Genomic DNA, 14,588 nt, shown 5'->3' with positions numbered 1-14,588 from the left:
TTAATTCTATTATGAATCTCCTAAATACACAACTACTGTATTTTTAGAGTATCACTTTTTTATGCGTATTTGTATATGTTATATTCTTACTATGGTATTGAACGCCTTATGAAAAGCTATGTGAAATTAAATCGTAATTAAAACTGAAAAGAAGTTCAGAACCCACCTTTTTTGTTGGTTTGGAATGCTGGGTTTATGGTATTTCTTATTTAGGTCCTGCGAAAAAAAGGGATTATGTAATCTGTAATTGGTTGTAATTAATATTACATGTTTAAAACAAAAATTTGAATATTAAGATTTCTCTAAAGTTTATCATCAGTACTAAGAACAAATTTGAAAATGTTTTATTTTTTCTAACGTAACCTATTCCTCTTAGTTTTTAAGAAATGTATAACAAAAGTTGTACTGTCGTAAATGTAAACATTGTTTATATCGAACTTTCCTACTGGTATCCTTACATTAAGGGGCCGGTTGCCGAATGCGCCCTCTCCAATGGCTTCTATCAAAGGCATCCTCTTCCACCAAACCTCTTCTCTCCAAATCATCGTTCACCTTAACTCGCCCTTTAGTTCGCTGCCTCCCTCTTGATCTCCCATCCCTAACTAGGTGTTTATATCGAACATTATTTCCAAAATACCAAATAATTTAGTAATTATATATCCTTGAGAATTTCCATGTGTATACAATATAAAGAAAGTTGGAGTTACATAGGGAAATTGCAAGTGATGTGTATATTATCTAATTACTTTACGTACACAAATACTGTAGATAAGATATATAAACAAACTGTTCGGACCAGCTGACTATGTAAAGTTAAGAATGTGAATTCGTTGGCGTAGTTAAACTTTATACTAATGATTCTTTTGTGAATAAAAAGCAAGAACAAAGTTATAAAAATCGGAAGAAAATATGCACAGTGCAATATTCCCCCTTGTTTGTGTCATTATTAGGAACTATAACCAAGAATGTTAGTTCACTGCTCAGAATTTTCTACTGATTTCTTCGCTTACGAAACGAAGTAACTCCTATATCTATACAATACCTATAGGTCTCTACATATCTCGACATATTCCCTGCCCGGTCGACTGACCACTAGATACCTAATTTGCTGTTTAGAGCCGAACGCGGTCACTGAATGCCAGCTGAGAGAGAGAGAGAGAGAGAGAGAGAGAGAGAGAGAGAGAGAGAGAGAGAGAGAGAGAGAGAGAGAGACGGGAAGCAGATTACCCATAACTGGTATAGGGGTTATAGGAGGAGCAGCTAGGATCCACTAAAAGTGATCTGAGATTCCCTTAATCCCTTTTTGTGACCAATAAAGATGAAGATGCTATGGGGATAGAATGTCCACCAATCGGAAATCCTCGATCGTATCGGCTGATTTCATTTGCCATGGACAGGAACTGCAACTTGAAAAGTTGCCCCATTCCATTTCTCTTCCAAGAAGTTGTCGAGTAGAGAAGTCGCCTCGATGGAGAATGTTGACAGAGCCAAGGCAATGGCACTCCAAGCATAGAGGGCCCACTTTAAGTACGCTATGTTCTCTTTATCTCATTTCATCATAAGGGCAGAGTGCGCCACTTATGCTTGTCAAGCCTCTTGCGGTACTGATTACTGCGGCTGTGCAAGATCATTGGCGTCGTAAAATTGTTGGAAAACAATTATTAAGCGGAATGAAGACGAGGTACAGATGGATAGGCAAAACGTAATGAGATCGTATAACCTGGAGAGAAGGTATAAAAGTCGCCATGAGCAGCTGAGTGTAAGAAAGATCACGCAAGTAATGTAGGTCATGTATAGGCTGAGTGCCCCCCCCCCCTCCCTCTTCACAGTTCACTCATGTGATACTAGGTTAAGCAGAGTAATCCTTTAATGACTCAAATAAGCAGACCTATGCGCATCTCTACCTCTACATCACAGGTGTAGTAAGGTCGCGTGGAAGTAAAAATGTGTCAAGGCCGGAGAGGGAATTGAACTTGGTATAGTTCAGTGGGAAGTCGCTGTCGATATATCTTGATTAAAACTTAAAACAGAAAAAAAAACATGCTGATCAACTTTTTAATATCTAAAGAGTCGTCAATCATATCAAAAGTCTTTGTCATTTCACTGGAATAACATACAATCACGAATTGCATAAATGGTTGCAATTAAGCCTGGTTGAGAGAATGACGGTCTTTTATGGCTCATAAATACACACACACACACACACACATATATACACACACACACACACATATACACACACACACACACACATATATATATATATATATATATATATATATATATATATATATATATATATATATATATACACACACACACTCTTTACATTTCACCTCATCATACAACGTTTTCCCCTTGAAAGAGGTGGCGCAAGGAGGTATGAGACTTCTGGTATCTTGGGAAGTCTTTTGTGCGAGATTGTTAGACCCACGCAATTTATAAGAGTTATCTCTAGTGAACAACACAAGTCACTGATAAACTCATCCTTTAACTGCTGAAAAGTGGATGAGACCTCTGTACAAAATACTTCCACAACATTAGCCAGTTCTGGCTTCTATTTACCTTATACCATACGATCAAGGTCCTTCCTTTTCAATGTCATTCACAACATCTTTCTAAGCTTTCCTTTCTATCTGCTTCATATCTCCTCGATTTTACATTCTTTTCTCTAACTTAATGCTACCCATTCTTTTTTGTTGTGCTAACCTTTTTACCACTTAGGGTATCTCCACATTTTCACCCAATCAGCTCTTATGCTGCAAACACAAGGAAGGAAAAGAATACGATGGATCGATGAACGAATAAAGTTTGAAAATCACATAACTAATTGTCTTGTAATTGTTATGTAACAATTTGAAATCTTTTTAGGGTTACATATTTTTTTAAGTTCAGGAGTAAGCACATCGTATTACGGAATTGTAAAATGTAAGTCATTGTGCGGAAATAGATCATTAAGAAACGGATTCCAGTAAATCAGACGTTATCGGAATAGAATACGTCACCTTGAATTGGAAATAAACTTGCAAAAATGGGTCTCTGAACGTTTTCAGATGTAAACGTTGCTGTGCTCTTGATACTACAATTTTTGCTGAACTGTGTCTTCAAAATATTGGTTTTTCTCTATGTGTGAGATCTCAACATAATACGGCATGAAATATACTTACAAACATGTATGCGCACATGCGAATGACTATCACATAACATAATCGAATTAAAGAAAAACTATATGTAGCATTGGATATTTTCATCGAATCGCCCGGTTCGAGCCATGAGCGCGTATTGACCTTCATTAGAATAAAGAACCGTGATAAAAAAAAACTATTTAAAACTATTTGTATATTCACATGATCTTTGCCGATGTTATTTATGAATGTTAGTGAGATTGCACAAATGCTGAGGAAAAGATAAGGGGGATTCTCGATGGAGAATTGCAACATCTTGTACTTAAATAGCATCATCACGTCATTTAGCAATCATATACGACTCGAAAATCTGAATATTGCCCAATGCCAGGGAAGGCAATAGTTTATTCGAGCATTGGCAAAATTAAACTGTTGGTATGATGAATCTTAATTTTATTCATGAAAGTGTTTGTGAGAAAATTTCAGGGGTAATGGTAAGATGAGAGAGAGGAGGTGAATAGGTGAAACAAAAAGGTAACAGGGTAGGTGCAAAATATTGGTAGGAGACTCGAGTTACCCCCTGAAGCTAGATTGGGAATTGATGGTGGATTATTGAAGAAATACTCTCCTTTATGTGAAGGGTGTATGTTGAATGCAAAAAAAAAAAAAAAAAAAAAAAAAAGTAGAGATGAGATATTTATTTAGAATACTTGTATGTATGAAGAATTAATATGGTGAAAAATATAAGATATCTGGAAGTATTCCTGAAATGGTCAATGTAGGTGAAACGATGAATCATCGCTATTCTGAGGTGGTTCGGTCATGGGGAAAGAATAGATGACAATATGTAAGTGAGAAGACTTAAGATTATGAACATTACCTCTCTGTAAGGTAATTTGCAGTCAACCAACTCGTGTGAAAAGGTTGCAATATTCAGAATTTGCAAGAGGTATATGGAGAGGAAAGCCTAGAAACAGTTGCAGTTATATTGTGAACGACATAAAAAAAAATTAAGAATCCTTGTATCCAGGGAATGAAAGAGTCCGTAAAGACAGGGTTGAATGGTGTAGTGTGGACATAGTTCGTCATGCTACTGATGAGCCTAATGTATAAGTTGGCTATATGAAGGTACTAATGGTGCGAAACGTTCACTGCACCGGGTTTCGTCCATGAGTCATCAGTTAGAGGAAGAATCAAGCAGTGAATGTTGCTTTGGTTGTTCTCTGAATCTAACTCAGCTAAAGGAAATAGCTGAATATATATATATATATATATATATATATATATATATATATATATATATATATATATATATATATATATATATATATGTGTGTGTGTGTGTGTGTGTGTGTATGCGTACTTGTTTATATTTAGTGTGTACATATTTGGAAATTTTAGTTTAAATTGCCTAATTTGCAATGTTTGTTTTTTCGTTACAGGTGTGATGGTGTTATTTCGTAATGGCTGAGGGTCACTCCGAGGATGCGCCACTGCTTGGAGGCGCCGACTCTATCTCCCCAGGCGACTGTTCTCCCGAACGGCAGCCCGGCGGAGGAGGCGGTGGACCCCCGACATCCGTCGTGTGGTCCTCGGCTGCCGGTGGTCAGAGCGCCACCGGTGAAATGCGGCAGCCGTGGCCACCAGACACATGGGTGCGGGGGGCAGCCCACCTTGACACATTGCATGTCCCTGTGCACGGGGACAACAACAACCCCAAGTTGGTGCGGTCGCAGTCGAGTATGGACAGTGGATGCGAATGCGATGCAGGAGAGGGCGACGGGAGCGGCGGCCCTCACGATCCCACAACCACCTCCTTACCCCATCACGTCCACCACGAAACCACATGCTCGTCCTCAACCACTTCATCCTCCAACGCTTCGTCTCCTTCCCCACCTCATCACCACCACCATCATCATCACCATCATCACCACCATCATCACTCACACCACAGTACTGGGGGGCCCCTGAGTCACGACCCTGCAGGGTTCTCGCCCTTGTCGCCATCCCAGCCGGGGAGTAACAGCGGGCCTCCTACTCCGGGGCCCAGCAGCCAGGTCGTCGTAGTGGTCACCCCGAATGCTCCTCCTCACGCCTACTCTCACATCCCAGATTGCGACTCCCCCCCGGTCAGTGCCAACCACCAAAGCTATGTCTGTGATATCGGCGTCGGCGTAGCGGGGGCCATATGCCCTGATCCACGCTCCCATGCTGACCCCCATACCAAAGTTACTTTCATGATAGACGACGAAGACGATGACGACATCAACAACGACAGGTAGGAAACTGGAAGGTTTTTTTTTGTTCACTTTATGAAAAAATAAATTTTTCTTTCAGATTTATCCATGAAAATGTATTATCCTCATTACAGTTGGGAATTAAAGATAATCGTACTTAATTAATGAGTGCCTCGTTACACATATACCAATTAAAATGGTTTCAGAATTAGCATATCCTCATTTTTCTTAGAATATATATTCATGGATCATTGGTAGTTAGTGTTTTTACGTATAATGATTGAGGATAAAAATATTTCGGTATTGAATTACAAATAAGACTAGCGAAAATTAACTTAAATAAAATCAAAAGCATTTTTGGATTATTTTAGAATACTCTGACGGCTAGACTTAAGAACTTGATAGTCTTGGCCGCCAAAGAATTGCATGGGATTCAAGGTCTGTATTTTGTTTGTGTGATAAAACTTTTTAGTGGCGTTTATATACAGTTGTCGCCATCCTGTTATCTCAAGACTGACCTAGAAACTAACTGCTAGTTTACAACTGCGATGATTCATTGGAGTCTGTTTCCTTTTCTGGTTTGGTAGTTTTCGAAGTTTTGAGGTAATTTATGCTAGGTTTCCCTTTATCTTGTGCAGGCGTCTTTTTCTTAAGAGTTAGTCGTTTTTAACGAGTTTTGGGACTCTATGTCAGATTCAAAATTATGTCCCTTGAAATCTTAAATGAGATTATGAATGGAACAATAAAGACTCGAAAGCAGCCTCTATGAATGAAGCAATAAAGATTCAAAAGCAGCCTCTATGAATGAAACAATAAAGACTCGAAAGCAGCCTCTATGAATGGAACAATAAAGACTTGAAAGCAGCCTCTATGAATGGAACAATAAAGACTCGAAAGCAGCCTCTATGAATGGAACAATAAAGACTCGAAAGCAACCTATATGAATGGAGCAATAAAGACTCGAAAGCAGCCTCTATGAATGGAACAATAAAGACTCGAAAGCAGCCTCTATGAATGGAACAATAAAGACTCGAAAGCAGCCTCTATGAATGGAACAATAAAGACTCGAAAGCAGCCTCTATGAATGGAACAATAAAGACTCGAAAGCAGCCTCTATGAATGGAACAATAAAGACTCGAAAGCAGCCTCTATGAATGGAACAATAAAGACTCAAAAGCAGCATCTATGAATGGAACAATAAAGACTCGAAAGCAGCCTCTAAAATAATAATTGTGGCCGTATTTGAATTCCATGTTTAATGGTGAAACTGGGTCGGAAAAAACTAAATTGAAATAATTTCATCAACTTAGATTAGTTTGATTATAAGTCCCACGTTGGCAGTGTTTTTTTATCTAATTTAAAACTTTTCACAGTTAAACCATATGTTTCATTGAAGGTTCGTAGAAAAAATTTCCATTGATTACTATACAATTCTAATGACACTCCCGAACATTCATCAGTTATTTTCAATATTTGTTCTAGCTGGAAAGTTTGGTTTAATTTTATGAAAAAAATTTTTCCAAATGTTAGATATTATTAGTAGATTGTAATCATTTGTGATTTTATTCTGGATATAAAATTTTAATTGGAATAATTCACTGAGAAGCGTCACTTATAAGAGAATATGTATAAGCACACAATTGTTATGATAAAAGTCTTTTCATGTCTACAGCATCACCAAATACACGGTCTTGTTGCCGAAAGTTTGCTTGTTCATGCTTTTTTTTAAAAGGTCTTTCTCTACACTTTCTTTTTATGAATATGTACAAAACGTTCTCTACACTTTCTGTTTGTGAATATGTACAAAACGTTCTCTACACTTTTTTTTGTGTGAATATGTACAAAACGTTTCTATACTTCTTGTGAATATGTATAAAACGTTCTCCACACTTTTTGTGAATATGTACAAAACGTTCTCTACACTATTTTTGCGAATATGTACAAAACGTTCTCCACACTTTCTTTTTGTGAATATGTACAAAACGTTCTCTACACTATTTTTGCGAATATGTACAAAACGTTCTCCACACTTTCTTTTTGTGAATATGTACAAAACGTTCTCTACACTTTTTTTGTGAACATGTACGAAACGTTCTCTACACTTTCTTCTTGTGAAAATGTATTAAACGTTCTCTACACTTTGTTTTTGCGAATATGTACTAAACGTTCTCTACACTTTTTTTCTTTGCGAATATGTACAAAACGTTCTCCACACTTTCTTTTCATGAATATGTACAAAACGTTACAGAATTGAAAAGAGCTTCTTCGCTGCCTTTCCTGAATTGTGCCAGTCGAAAAGATGTTTTGAGATAAACTAAACATCTGTGCCAAGTTTCTAAACATTTTCGCTTTGCTAGTGATCAGGCTTTTACACATCGTCTTGTTTGTCTTAAGTTTAAACATAGGTGGGTCTATTCAAGGCAATCTTTCGCTACGAGGATTATGTTTGTTTGTAATACTTTCAGTCAATTATAAAGAGTCTAATTGCATTTCATTTATTATTATTATTATTATTATTATTATTATTATTATTAGCCTACTAGTGTACATGACCTGTCAAAAATGACGGCTAAATATTTAGATATACAAGCATACGCACTCCCTTCTCACTAGGATATGACTACTTCCTCTCCCCTACCTGAGGGACGGCTGGAACTGAGCGTGCCCGGAATATATATATATATATATATATATATATATATATATATATATATATATATATATATATATATATGTGTGTGTGTGTGTATATAATATATATATATATATATATATATATATATATATATATATATATATATATATATATATATATATATATATATATATATATATACCAGACACTTGGTCTTTATAATATAGAAGAGATTGCTGCTGTTGTTTTTGTCGATGCAGCTGTTATTAGAATTTCTGAGAGCAAGTTTATGAAGCTCTTAATTTAGCTTGAATTCCCCAATGTGAAAAACAATTAAATCATACCTGAAGACGTTCGAAATTGAATCAAATCCGAGTGAGAACAGCAAATGAATTATTAGATACATTTATTAATGGCGACTTAAAAGCAAATAAGTTAAAAGCAGTAAGCGTATAAGGTGGCATTACTACCAATAAGAGCTTCACCATCCTTTCTACTGACGTAAACATGGCGCCTTTGATTCACCACCAAGTTAACGAAAAATGGTTCTGTGAAGCTGCTCGGGAAGCATCATTAGTTTTATCTCATGATTCATGTTAGCACTAATGTATTTTTTGTTTTATTTGCAAAGCGGTATTTTTTACAATTTACAAATCAAGGTAGAAAACATCATAACAGATATTTGACCTGAGATTTGTGATTGTTTTTTTTTTTTTTTTTTTTGTTTTTTTAGTATTTTTTTTTTTTTTTCAAGATTATTTCTGTATCGACTGTCGATTACAATGTAGACCTAATGAACTTTGGAAAATAGGCTAAGTCTCGCAGATGTTACTATTGTAGAAGCATCATGGATATAGTAATAGTGGGCTATTAGATTATTTCAAAAAAATTAGTTCTGCTCTCTTTTCAAAGTAGATTGCACGAGTACAAATGTTATTCAAAGTTTTGTGAATTTATATGTGCCCGCTTGCGGGAACTTTCAATAATAATAATTTCCCATTATGTCGCTGAATGACCTACCAGACCCCAAAGCTGGATTATATGGCCACAATCCCTTACATGACATTCCGTTCTGTTCAATATCATTCATATTTTTAATGGCGCTTTTGCTTGTTCTTCCCGTCTTTTTAACGCTAACATGATCAACCTGGTCAATAGATTTCCTATATCTCTTCACATAAAAGTGTAGCGTGGGATTGTGGAATTGCCCATGGCCACTGTAAAATTCTTATACAGTTTATGAAAGATTAAATAATAACAATTCAAAAGTAGTATCGAATTTGTTATCCGTGTTTGATTAATATTTGTGGAAAAATTGGGCATTGCAATTGATTTGAATTCTCTCTCTCTCTCTCTCTCTCTCTCTCTCTCTCTCTCTCTCTCTCTCTCTCTCTCTCTCTCTCTCTCTCTCTTGCATATATTGCTAGAGTTGAACAGTTAATTTTTCAGTTCATGATGTTAAGGGCGGAAATAAAAGGGTTAGTCTTAAATATCGTTTTTGGCTTGTTTTCTGAATCGTCCTTTATTCACTATGCATCTCGGCAGATTTATATGTCAGATTTCTAAGTTATTTTGAAATATAAAAAGGTCTTATCATAATTACGTTTTAATTAGACTCATACTAATTCTGGATTCTCCTGAGTGTACTTGGGGTTTGCATTCACCGTTTAGGGTAATGGCTAATCCGTTTTTTTTTTTTTTTCCAAGAATCGTATGTTACATATTCTTGGATTTTCATATTTCTCTATTGGAGTCGATTAATAACGGCAGATAAGCGCGAAAACTCCAGATTAATATATATATATATATATATATATATATATATATATATATATATATATAATATATATATATATATATATATATAGATAAATAAATAGATAGATAGATAGAATGATGGATAGATAGACTGATAGGTAGGTAGGTATAATACTATACATCCATATTGTGATTGAAAGAAGCTTAATTACTAAAGCTATATTGTCTCATGTGGTTGGTTTTCCTTGTTCTGTCAAATATTTTGCTGCGTTTCTGACGCTGAATATAGTTTTATTGTCATGTAACAATCTTTTTAGACCAGACTGACTGGCCTGGTTTTCTTTTTTATTTAAGTTATTTAACTCTCGCATGTTATTATTCTTGTTGTTTATCCCTTGTATTGGTACTGCCAAACGCAATATCAATACTTAAACCAGAAAGTATATGTCATATTCCGTTGAACGTATGTGATATCAATATTCGGAGTGTGATTCTTAATAAATTTATTTCATTTCAAGTTTATACATTTTTGGAATAGCTTGGGGAAAGTCCCAAAGCAGGATGGCTTAAGGATAATTGAAGCTATTTTTGCTTTATTCCACTTGCTATCTGATAAACCGTAGATGAAGTTAGCAATGCCTGAAATAAATGCCTACACTCATACTATCTCTTATTACTATGAAGAAGCTAAATACCGTACATGTTTGGAAGTTTGATTCACATGATTTGTTTTATGATAGGGAATCTGATCCTGTTATGTGTTCACTATATTCTAGATGTAAATAGACTTGCTTAGTGAGTAAAATATTCCTACTTATAATCTTTTACTTTCCATTACTTGAATTATACCCAAAGTGAAGATGTAAGAAACCACCAAAAATAAAAACAAACCCTCAATGCTGTGCATAACATGATACTGACAAAATATCTCATGAACCAAAACCGCTCAACAAAGTTAGTAAATATACACCTGACAAAGCTCGGTTAAATTAACACAATTTCATTAATCTTTGTTTTGATGCTCAAAAAGTCTAGGGAAAAAACTTAGTTTCAGTTCATTAACAGTATTTAGATCCATTCAACACACACTTCAAACAATTGATCTTCCTCCTTCCATGTGGACCACTTTATATTTCAAATCCAATTAAGCAATTTCAGCATACTTCTAGCTAGACTTGAGACGCCCCGCCCCCCCCCCCCCTTTTTTTTTTAACGCACATATTCCTTTTACTTTATTGTTTTCACCGTCCCTCTTCAATACCTACGTCAGGGGAGTTGTTTATAGTTTGCCGATAGGGCTTAATGTCAGATGTTCTCAAAAAAAAAAACCTGAACCTACCTGTGCAGTCTTGATCTTAATTATGTTAACCAAAGTTATTAGAGTATATAATGTTGTTTTTTGTATTCAGGATACATAAATAAACCAATCTCAGATGATGCATTGTTCATGGCATCAATATGAATAATTAATTTGAAGTAATTGGAAATAATTGTTTCTAATAGCTCTCCCCTAATAATAGCTATTTATAGCACACATATATAAGCAGACGCGTGCGATCTCTCTCTCTCTCTCTCTCTCTCTCTCTCTCTCTCTCTCTCTCTCTCTCTCTCTCTCATATATATATATATATATATATATATATATATATATATATATATATATAGGCTACACACATATAGAAAACGCGAGATTATTTAGAAAAGAATATATAGATGAAATAGTTTTCCAACCTTGCCAATTCTTTGGAGGTGGTGAACATTTGGAAAGAAAACAAGCTAAGGGCATTTCAATAAAACCAGATGAGAAAAGCTTTCAAGTAAAATTACATGGCCTGTTTATTATTTCAGGAACAACGCAAATGGTTTATTGTATGTTGTTGAAAAAATTTATTGGATTTGAAATGCAGCTTTAATTGTCTTCATTCTAAAAGTTAATGTGAAGATTTACACATTATTGCTTAATGAATGTTTATGCTTGTTTACTCGATGTGTGATTTGTTTACTAGGATCAGCTTTCAGAGAAACACACAAAAACACCGCTTGGCTGAAGGCAACTGAGTTATCAGGGTGCGCAAGAAAAGAGGCAGTGTGCCAAGAGTGGCTCTCGCCTTTGTGAGAGCCAAGACTACAAAATCAAAGAGAAGGATAGAAGCTTTCCTTTTGATGAAAGAAGAAAATCTTCAAAGAAGCATTCCCTATCTCGGTGAATTACAGCTTTCCATTTTATTTTGGTTATTGAGTCAAATAATGGAAATAAAAAATTACGAACTTCAAGCTATATATGAAAACTACAATAATTGTTAATCCATAATCCTTTTGGACTCGAAAATTTATGAGACTTACAACGTCTTGACTTGAAATGATCTTGACGGTGTCGTTGTTATTTTCAAAGCTGTCTCATAACATCATTTATTATTTTAGTAAAGTATAATATATTGAGGATTATCTCACTAAACAACTTCGAATTTGGTGGGCGTTATATGCCGTAGATAGCCTCGTTTTCCTTATATGTATAAACAATAAATATATATGCATACACACTTGCGTGCGCGCACACACACACAAATATATAAATATATATATATATATATATATATATATATATATATATATATATATATATAGTATATATATATATATATATATATATATATATATATATAATTTTGGTGAGACTGTATTGATCTACCTTATTTTTTTTATGCTAACCATTCCTAAAAAGACTCCATTTTAATGTCCAGGAACCTGGAATGTTGTGTAATGTTAGTACCACCAGAGTTTCTATCATTGATAGCTAATTTTAAAACAATTGTATGATCATTCCAGAGGATAACCACATCTTGTACTTTAGAATAAAAAGATAATTAGCATTACAACCTCTTTTATAACATATTTCAGTTTACTGCTTTGATGACACATTTAATTATCCTTTGTATGTCTGGGGGTTAAAAGAGATAAAAATGAGAGGCGGTTGTGAAAAACTGAAATTGGTATTAGTAATGATGCTCCAATGCGCTACGTAACACAATTTAATTGTATTTCTTTAATAAAAAAACAAAAGAAAAAATATATTTCTTCTTTTCATCCAATGTTCAGCCTTATTTAAGTGCTTTTTAAATGAATTAGCAATTTTTTTTTTTACTCATACCTTCCATGCTACAGTGAACTTTGTTAGAAACGAAAGCGTATTTCTTACCTTCAATATTGCTGTTACTTCTGGCATGGCGGACCCATGTGTGTATTATGTTCTTTCAGAGACCTGTTAGAACGATACAGAAAATGTAAATTTCAACTTAAATCAATGAAAAGACTTGGAAAAAAGAGAACACAAGTTGATGTTGGGGACAAGATGGAGGGGGTCTTCTCCCTGAAAATGGGAAAATTGTTAGACATGGAAAATGAACCCTTGAATAGTTGAGAAATAGATAAGGAAAGTGTTAAATTGTGCTGTGAAGAGGGACAAGGAAAGCCAGTGTATTTGAACTAGGTGTTGGTAATTATGAGCCTGATTCACCAGGCAATGAATTCGACGTCAATGAAGGTGTTTTATTGTTTTGCGGACCACCAGTAAGATACTATATTCACAATAATAAGAAGTTACGATCACAGATCAGAACAGGGTATAAAAAAAGAGGATTAAATAGCACGAAATTCATCATTGCTGCTTGAATATGTATACCTTCATGTCATAATTGCAAACCGGAGGACTTTGATGAGGTAATCTCTCTCTCTCTCTCTCTCTCTCTCTCTCTCTCTCTCTCTCTCTCTCTCTCTCTCTCTCTCTATAATTGCATATTATGCTCCGGAAAACACAAATTGTATCACAGGTATTAATAATCCAATATCAATTAGAAACACCTCTTCTATTATAATCATTAAAAGGGAAGATATTAACCAGCTCAATAAGTCAAACTCGACTCTTATTGCATTTATTTGGGAACTGTCTTTTCTGTCAGTGTGGATATTGACAAAATACATTATATCTTTTTTATTTTTACAGGAAGGAAGAGATTTTGCGCACAAAAAGAAATTCATTATTTCTTTTTTTTTAACATTATTTTAACTGAACTACTTTTATGTGTAATTCATTATAAACATGAAATACAGTTGATAATTTATTGGGTTTGTATAAATTAAGCTAGTGATACTGTTTCATAAAGTGGAAAGCTTAGTGGGAGACTAATATTAGGTAACCAGATCCCCCTCCCCCCACTTTTCCAAGGGATGACCTTAACAAGCCCCTGAAGTGAGTGAGAAGCGGAAGTAGTAGGAGAGAGGTGAAGATCACGAGAGACGTAAGAAGGGAGAAGACCTTGATGTAAGAAGTACAAAGTTAAACTAAGGCTTCCTTGAGTTGAGGATGACTGATTAACACCAATCCTATCTTATTTCGATGCCTACTTTCGATGTATGTTAAATGTCTTGGGTAAAGCTCGGTAAATTATGTAATGTAAGTGGAGTATTAAACGATTGATCCTTAAAGGATTAATAGGTAGAAATTTCGAGAAAGAAAAACAACACATTCAAGAGCTTATTCAAGTGAATATATATTACCCTACAGTCCCATTAATGTATTGAAAATAAATGGCTTCACGGTGCCTTGCTCTTCTCCGATTTTATGACGGACAAATAACTTAATTGGTATCTCAAACTAAACAAAACCCAATTGAAACCCGGTCAAGAAGTAATTATTTACCCGTAAAACCCCCAATGGTAGGTTGAGAATTTGAGAAAAAGGAAATGAATACATGACTGAGTCTGAAACTGAATTTTAAAAACAAGAGAATGGCATGGATCAAATTTATGGATTTATGCATGGTACTTCGTATGTCC

General features: G+C 35.0%; 1 protein-coding gene across 1 annotated transcript in view; it reads left to right on the top strand.

The window, feature by feature from the left end:
- LOC137631764 (E3 ubiquitin-protein ligase MARCHF11-like) overlaps window positions 1-14,588 on the top strand; it is a 232,257-nt gene that overhangs the window by 176,001 nt on the left and 41,668 nt on the right. Inside the window, exon 2 of the mRNA XM_068363707.1 lies at window positions 4,568-5,403. Coding sequence (XP_068219808.1) covers window positions 4,589-5,403 — 815 coding nt within the window. The 5' untranslated portion in view covers window positions 4,568-4,588. The remainder of the gene's footprint in view (window positions 1-4,567; window positions 5,404-14,588) is intronic.

The sequence above is a fragment of the Palaemon carinicauda genome, chromosome 40 (genome assembly GCF_036898095.1).
Source record: "Palaemon carinicauda isolate YSFRI2023 chromosome 40, ASM3689809v2, whole genome shotgun sequence".
NCBI lineage: Eukaryota > Metazoa > Arthropoda > Malacostraca > Decapoda > Palaemonidae > Palaemon > Palaemon carinicauda.
Note: the sequence above shows the minus strand (reverse complement) of the source record. Positions and strands in the feature narration are given on the sequence as shown.